The sequence below is a fragment of the Cyphomyrmex costatus genome, unplaced genomic scaffold (assembly GCF_001594065.2).
Source record: "Cyphomyrmex costatus isolate MS0001 unplaced genomic scaffold, Ccosl1.0 scaffold136, whole genome shotgun sequence".
Lineage (NCBI taxonomy): Eukaryota > Metazoa > Arthropoda > Insecta > Hymenoptera > Formicidae > Cyphomyrmex > Cyphomyrmex costatus.
This window is the reverse complement of record NW_017275347.1, coordinates 1-7,697: the sequence shown is the minus strand read 5'-3', so window position 1 is coordinate 7,697 and position 7,697 is coordinate 1. Positions and strand designations below refer to the sequence as shown.

Here is a 7,697-nt window from a genome sequence, read left to right as displayed (position 1 = left end):
TCTCTGATAGATAAGCAAAAATAAAAAGTATTCGGTTTGCCTAGGGCGTCCATTTTGCCCGGGCTTCCCCTATCTAGCAAATCTATCTATTATAAAAAATTATTAAGTAAATAAGCTTACATGTTTCGACTCATTTTTGAGCCTTCTTCAAAGACAATAAAATTTTCTTAAATAAATTATAATTTAAAAAATAACAAAGATAAAAAGATGTTTAATCATAATGAGCTCACTCACAACCGAGAAATAGATTCAAAAGACAATTTCATCCTAGGGAGCACAATCAAATGCATAATAACGGAAGAAAGGAAAGAAATAAAGTTGAAAAAATGGGAAATTAATTTTCCAGGATGTCACAGAAAAATAAGCATTTTCAAATTAAATTTATCAAATTACAACTACCTCTCGGGAGTGAGGAGAATCACCATGTTCATAACGATACTGCATCGCAAGACAATATTACAAAAGAATATTGTGAATGCAATATAAATATATACGCGTGACAGCGATGATGAAGCAAATGCGCGGGGTCGGTCTCTCGACCGTGCGCGAAACCATAGTATATTCTCACGCGCGGCGCTCGCTCGCTCTCTCATTCTTCCATTCCACCGTTCTAAAAATAGCACATTTGCGCGCGCGCGAAAGCACGGCCAGTTTCCGCTTGTAATGAATGAAATCCTCCGGCACACGAAGTATCGCTGTTCTGCGAATTCGCGACTTCTTTTGTTTACTTTGATAAACTTATTCCGATTTGACGAAATTTTAATTGTTGAAATGTTGGCTTACAATTTGATTTTACTTGTGATTATATGCAACTCTTTTTAATAAAGCTATATGTATATTTTTTTCAAAAGATCGATTTTGCATTAAAATTGATTAGTATTCTTAAAAGTTTACAGTGCGCGTGTTCTGTCGTCAGCGGGAATAAATTAATATTCACACTGTTTCGTAGTCTTTATTAGTTTTTATGTTCACAAATATCGGTCACTATGTCTTAACCACGCATTACTGGCTAACTTATTCGCATTGCCACGATACACTTTGTGTTACGACGATGAATGTTCGCTTGTATTTCACATCGCTGTTGCGACGGAATATGTTCGCGTAATGGTTTGATTCACTGATGTCGACAACGCTTAGGGGCTGATGCCCTGAGTCGACCACGTTTAAGGGCTGTTGCCCAGATTTATCGTGATTTGGAACGGATACGCGACAACGCCTAGAGAGAAGAACTCTTGAGTCGCGTTCGGCTCGAATAGACACTGCTCGGAGACAACGATTTTTAGTGAATTGTACGAAAGTCGCGAGACGAAGTGAAAACGCGGTGTCGGTTCGTAAGGATCACGACGCGGTGGAGGGGAACGTACCCCCAATCGAATCCGGGCCCTAATAGGTCGTTCGTTAGTCACGTGTGTCAAAGGAGGGCCGTGTACTTTGTCATGACCGTACTGCGCCGCGGTGCGTTTTTTGTCACCGTTGCTAACGTCTCAACCGTCGGAACAGAGAAAAACTGTGTATTGATGTCCGAGTATACATGCGGACTTGTGTCAAAGCCGCCGTACCAAATTCACATCGCATTATCATGCATGATATAAAAGAGCTCTGACGTAACAGCGCGCAATTAATTACATATTAACCATACTTACTAAATCGATTTTGGAATCATTATCATATCTGAAATTGTAATGGCAAGAGGTATAACTTAGATAAAGTAAATTAAGAAATACATATTTTTTTAAATATTGTCGTTATTTAGATTTCTTAAATGTACGACACTTCATCTTGTTTAAAGTGTCAATAGTTACGCGATTATATTCAACATTGAAAGAAAATGGAATACAGCTTTTTAGTATAAAAATTAGTCACTCACGCTATTCATATATAAATATGTAAAGTACATCTCATTAAATTTTAATGCAATTTTATTATTTTCCTTCCTTTATGATAGAAATTTCAAGATTAAAGTTCTCAATGTTCCATTCTAATAAATACATAAAATTGAGAAATTAAAAAATCATAAAAAATCATTATAGACAAAGTCTATCTTGTCGAAAGATCAATTTCTAACTAAAAGTATTGAATATATTGCAGTTTCTAGGACATCTTGATGTAGAATTAACCGATTAAACGAACTTACCTTAAGTGAAGTTCTATCGTAATTGTATGAAGCGCCTCCTCCGAAAGATCACCAGACGTAGTACCTGCCCTCTGTGCCGATAGCGCCACACGGTTTATAGTAACAGTAAGTAAAGGTTTTTTGGGGGTATCCGGTCCGCGCTACCCAACTGTATCCGGTCCTCCATCTTCATTACTTTAAAGGATTGCCGTCTGCTAGATTGGGTCTATATGACGTTAGTCAGAGGGGTTTTATAGGGTGGGACTGATCTTTCGGAGGAGGCGCTTCATACAATTACGATAGAACTTCACTTAAGGTAAGTTCGTTTAATCGGTTAATTGTATTCCGCGCCTCCTCCTCAGATCACCAGACGTAGATGTTTAAAGGAGGCAATTGAAGGTGTTGAACTGTATAGAGTTATTGTTAAGCATTATATAATATATATGTGCGTACATACGGTCTAATGATTTAGGATTGCTATTGCGAATGCACTGCGATCTTCTTTGATTTTACGGTCATAAAACCTCGCAAAAACCTGAGAGTCCACCCGGCGGTTTTTCTTATCAGGTCAATATTAACGCCCTTTCTCTTGGCTGCAGAAGTGGATGCATGGCGAGTACTGTGTGCAGTGAAGGTCGATGTATCTACTCCACTCTCCTGGAGTGTGTCCTTAATCCATCGACTTAGAGATTGAGTTGTAATGTTTTTGTGTGGTTTTCTCCATGATATGAAAAGCTTGTCTTTATCTTTGCGTAGATGGTTGGTCCGCTTAAGGTATGTTTCTAATGCTGATGCTACACAAATAGTAGGATCGTCCGGAAAAAATGGTAAGGTGAGATTTGGTTGAAATTTTCTGGGTCCTGATGTCTTAAGTTGCGTAGGGATTTTTATTTCGATCTGATCGGACTTCTTCGTGATATTGTAAATATTAATAGCTGTCAGGGTTTGTATTCTATGGCCCGTAGTTAGAGCTAGCAATACTGCAACTTTCTTTGATAGTAGTTCTAGCGAAATATTTTCGTTAGGACACCATTGTGAAATGAGATCTAAAACTTTCTTAGGGTCCCATGTTGAGTCATATCTAGGTAATGCTGGTCGCAGTTTTGAGATGCCTTTGCAGAATCTTTTGACTAAAACGTCTTCGCCCACATGCGGTCCCAGAATTAATGCTATTGCTGATCTCGGAGAATTAATAGATCCGTAAGCTGCCCCTTTCTCGAATTCGCTGGTGAGAAAACGTAAAACATCTGGAATCGTAGCGGAAAAAACTGATGTTTCCGTAAGGTGGCAAAATCTCCACCATTTTCTTAGAGCTGAATCGTATTGATGAATCACTCAGGGATGCGATACTGATTCTAATTGCCTCAGGCGTCATATTTTTCTGTTGGTAGACCTGCTCGATGAGATTTCGCCCACCAGGGAAAGTTGGTACCATAGTGGATGAGGATCCCTATTGGAGGAACGCAAAAGACTAAATTTAGGTTTAAAAACGACAGGTTTTGATTCGAACATCTGCATGCACTGGGGGAACCAAGCTTGAGACGGCCAATATGGCACGACCAAAATGCCTCTGGCGTTATCATTAATGATCTTTTTTAGTACTTTAGGTATTAATGTAAACGGTGGAAAGGCATAGAAAAAGCTATCATTCCATTCTATGGTAAACGCGTCTATCGCGATAGATCCCGGATCTTGTTTCCAGGAAACATAATTTGGACATTTATTGTTGATTCTACTAGCAAAAAGATCAATATCTGGTCTGCCAAACGTCGTACACAAATGATCAAAGGCCTTTTGTGAGAGGCTGAATTCCGTCTCTGGTTCCAGTTTTCTTGACTCCTCGTCCGCCACTGTGTTATCTTTTGAAGGAATATAAGAAGCAAAGATCCAGATATTGCGATGCTCACACCAGGACCAGATTTTCTTGGTCATACTACTTAGGTGTTCAAATTGAATTCCATCCATTCGATTGATATAAGAGATGGCCGTGGTATTGTCAATGCGCAATAAAATATCGCAATTTCTGAATTTCCTTGCGAAGCATTTCAAGCCGAAAAAAGCTGCTCGTAGTTCCAGATAGTTGATGTGATATTGTCGTTCCTCGTTGTTCCAAAATCCGTGAGTTTTTTCTTCTTTGCAGCTCGCGCCCCAACCTGACAGAGAGGCGTCGGAGAAGATTTCTGTGATGAAATTTGGGCCTGATATGGGATTGAAACTGTAAATGATATTTTCTTTCCACCAAATCAAGTCATCTCTTATTCTAAATGTTAGTTTCATATATGAATCAAAGTTGTTTCCGTTATTTCTTAAGGCCGAAAACTTTTCGCGTTCTAAATCCTTTATGTGAGCCCAGCCGTATTTAGTTGCTAAGCAAGTAGAACTAAGAATGCCTATTAACGAAGCAAAATCGCGAATTTTATAACTCGAATTTACTCTAAACTTTCGTAATAATTTGAGAATTCCTTCGCGTTTTGTTTTAGGTAGTTCCAGCTTCATCTCGTTTGAATTTATAACGAAACCTAAAAACTTTTGCTTTGTTGTTGGCTTTAACTGACTTTTATCTTTATTAATTATAAATCCCAGATATTCTAACAGGAAACAGGTTATGCGAACATTTTCTGAGCACCTTTCTTCGGACTCTCCGAGTAAAAGGAAGTCATCCAAATAAATGACGGAAATGATCCCTCGTTCACGTAACCAAGTTATTACTGGTTTCATTAATTTAGTGAAGACATACGGCGCAGTATTCAACCCAAAGGGTAGGCAATTAAACTCGTATATTTGTCCATCGAAAACAAATCTAAGAAATTTCTTAGAAGACTCTGCAATCGGAACGAGATAGTATGCGTCTTTTAAGTCTATAGTCGCCATAAACCAATTTGGTTGTATGATATCACGAGCTGTCCGTATGTCTTCTAGTTTAAAGTGTTCTGCATTTATAAATTTATTCAAACTCTTTAAATTTAGTATAAAACGATTAGAGCCGTCAGGTTTGGTGGTGAGGAAAATGTCAGAAAGAAAATGACCATCGCATTTCTCACATGGCTGAATAGCGCCCTTGTGTATCAATTCGCGTATTTGTTCTGCCATTTGTATTTTTTCCTTCTTTGACCAGTGTGATTCCGCTGGTTCAGTCGTTTGAGTTGGTTGGGTGAAAAAAGGAATGGTATAGCCTTCAATCCACTCCAGGATAGTTTTATCCGTAGAGAGGTGTTTCCAGTTAGGCAGAAAAAATTTTAAGCGACCAGATAAAATACTTGCCGGTATTAGCGACGTTTCCTGTACGAGCTGTGTCTCGACCTCGACCTCGATCTCGACGTTCTCTTCTTGTAATTGGGCCTTTTCGTTGTAGGGATAAACGGTTTGCGATGCCCCTCCATCAACTGTTTGCTTCTTTTTCTGATGAGGGGGGCCCTTCGAGTTTTTTGGTGTGTTGAGAGATGCAGTCGGGGTTTTCGCAATCGGCTTTAAATCTTTAGAGGATTTTTCTAAAGATTTTACAGTTTTGAGAGTCTCTGTTAGATCGCCTCCGAATAGCCATTCGCCTGGATTTGTTATCGTCAAAATTTCTTTTAGTGTCGGATTTAGGTTAGCTATAAGAATAAAGCGTCTAATACTAGTCTCGTCTCGTAGCAGGTCAACCAACATGCGAGTGACGTCACTAAGAACTCTAATTAAGTTCACTCGTTCAAATGTCTCATTTACAAATAAGGTAGACAAGGTTGAGCCTAGCACCGCCAGACAAACTGATATTTTCTCTTGCTTTTCCGCAATACGTTTATCTCTGGAAAGGATGGTATCAGAGAGAGGAATTTTCACTTCCTTATTAAGGTTAGGAGGTTCAAACTGAGTGCAGTTCATAGGTAGAGGATATTTTTCGTACAACAACTTACGATCTTCCTTGGGTAAACCTTCTTTTAATACGTCGTACCATCGTGCCACTATATCAGCGTGGATTAGTGGTCCGCGCTTTTTGTCTAAATCTAGACGTTTACCTATGGCCTCGAGCACTTCTTTTGTCAAGGTCGGATCTGCCGTAGTCTCCGTTGAAATTAATGTGTCGTTAACCTCCCCTTTCTCTATTTGTTGAACAGAATTTTGTTCGTTGCTCTGAACCGAGAGAATTACCGGAGTTTCCAGTGATTTCTCTTTAAGGGAAGGTGTTTTCTCTTTATCACGTTAATCGGTGTAACAAGTCGATGCCTCTGCAATATAGAAGTCCCGATGTTTATCCTGACTGGACTGTCGAATTATTGATCGGAATGTAGAAATACTGTCCGATCCAGAATCCGAATCGCTTCGCGAACGGCGTCTGTCTGATTGGTTTCGCTGCGAACCTTTTGCAGACAGCGAGCTCGAGCTAGGACGACTGACGTTGCCTAAAACAAACGAGAATAAAGAAAGTTGTATGATCTTTATTCTGCGAGAGAGCGTAAGTGACCTTCACATTTGTGGTCTAGTAAAACATTTGTTATGTTAGACCAAAGAGAACCCTCAGTCATTTAGACTAAGCGATGGTGACTTGCACCGTTCTCATGTCGATGCAAAGCGTTCTATCTTCCAGATGAAGTTGCGCGACGCAGTCACTTACGGGTTAGTGAACGCTTGACTATTCTACCCTACGAGAGCTTCTTTAGCCATTTCGACTAAAGAAATAGGTGGCTTGCACCGTTCTCGTGATGATGCGAGACGCCCTGCCTTTTAGGGGAAGTTGTCCGACTCTGTCACTTTTAGGTTAGGTGAGTGCTTGACTCTCCCACCTACGAGAACTTCTTTAACCATTTCGATTAAAGATGGGTGATTTACACCGTTCTCGGTTATGTGTCCGTGGGGAAACCTTGTTTATCCCGCGAAACCTGTCCGCATTTTCGGCATACAGAACGTTGCCTGAACGTTCGGTTCTCTTACGAGGCGTTCTGCCTAGGACACATAACTGTCTCGCGTGTATTAAGCCTTGAATCGAGCATGAGAGAATGCAACTGTAACAAGAAAAAATGAGGTTAGACTTACGTTCCTTGTGTAAGTGTCGAATTTCTCTTTCGTGTTCCTTCAATTTCTGTTTCAACCGTTTCAGCTTCTTAGCGAGTTTGATATCTATATCCTCACTACAAGATTTTCGTTTATGACCCATTATATCGATAATTTCTACACAGTTCAACAACCGTTGTGGCTTTCCTTTGGCACAAAGAAAAGGAATGAAGATGGAGGACCGGATACAGTTGGGTAGCGCGGACCGAATACCCCCAAAAAACTTTACTGTTACTATAAACCGTGTGGCGCTATCGGCACAGAGGGCAGGTACTACGTCTGGTGATCTGAGGAGGAGGCGCGGAATACAATTGAACGTTAACAGGAAATGAACAGGAATAGCTGTTGCGCCTATATGTATGTATATTTAGATACTCTTCGCAGATGTGTCTCATTATCGAGATACTGATCAAGAGCAATGATCTCTCGTAATACAAAATGGAGACGACTTAAAAGAAGATATAAGGATGGGCAATTATCGCGCGCTCGTCTTCAGGCTCGTGCAATCGCGACCGGTTTTCCATCTGGCGAGACTGTTCGATTGATTGTCGACGCG

General features: G+C 40.1%; 1 protein-coding gene across 1 annotated transcript; it reads right to left on the bottom strand.

Moving 5' to 3' along the window:
- Nucleotides 1-2,590: 2,590 nt before the first annotated feature.
- LOC108771307 (uncharacterized) lies at nucleotides 2,591-7,244 on the bottom strand. The gene is made up of 5 exons (XM_018551274.1): nucleotides 7,124-7,244; nucleotides 6,388-6,492; nucleotides 3,605-6,261; nucleotides 3,464-3,563; nucleotides 2,591-3,360 (listed from the first exon to the last, which is right to left on the bottom strand). Exons 1-5 carry the CDS (start codon nucleotides 7,242-7,244, stop codon nucleotides 2,591-2,593), a joined length of 3,753 nt encoding a protein of 1,250 aa, XP_018406776.1.
- Nucleotides 7,245-7,697: the final 453 nt, after the last annotated feature.

Excerpts from the sequence above, each read along its gene's own strand:
- LOC108771307 (XM_018551274.1), bottom strand. The coding sequence starts at position 7,244 with ATGGGTCATAAACGAAAATCTTGTAGTGAGGATATAGATATCAAACTC. Across the intron at positions 6,493-7,123 it reads TCGACACTTACACAAGGAAC|GCAACGTCAGTCGTCCTAGC; the intron begins GTAAGTCTAACC and ends CGTTTGTTTTAG. Across the intron at positions 3,361-3,463 it reads GCCTGAGGCAATTAGAATCA|ATGTTTTACGTTTTCTCACC; the intron begins GTATCGCATCCC and ends CTACGATTCCAG.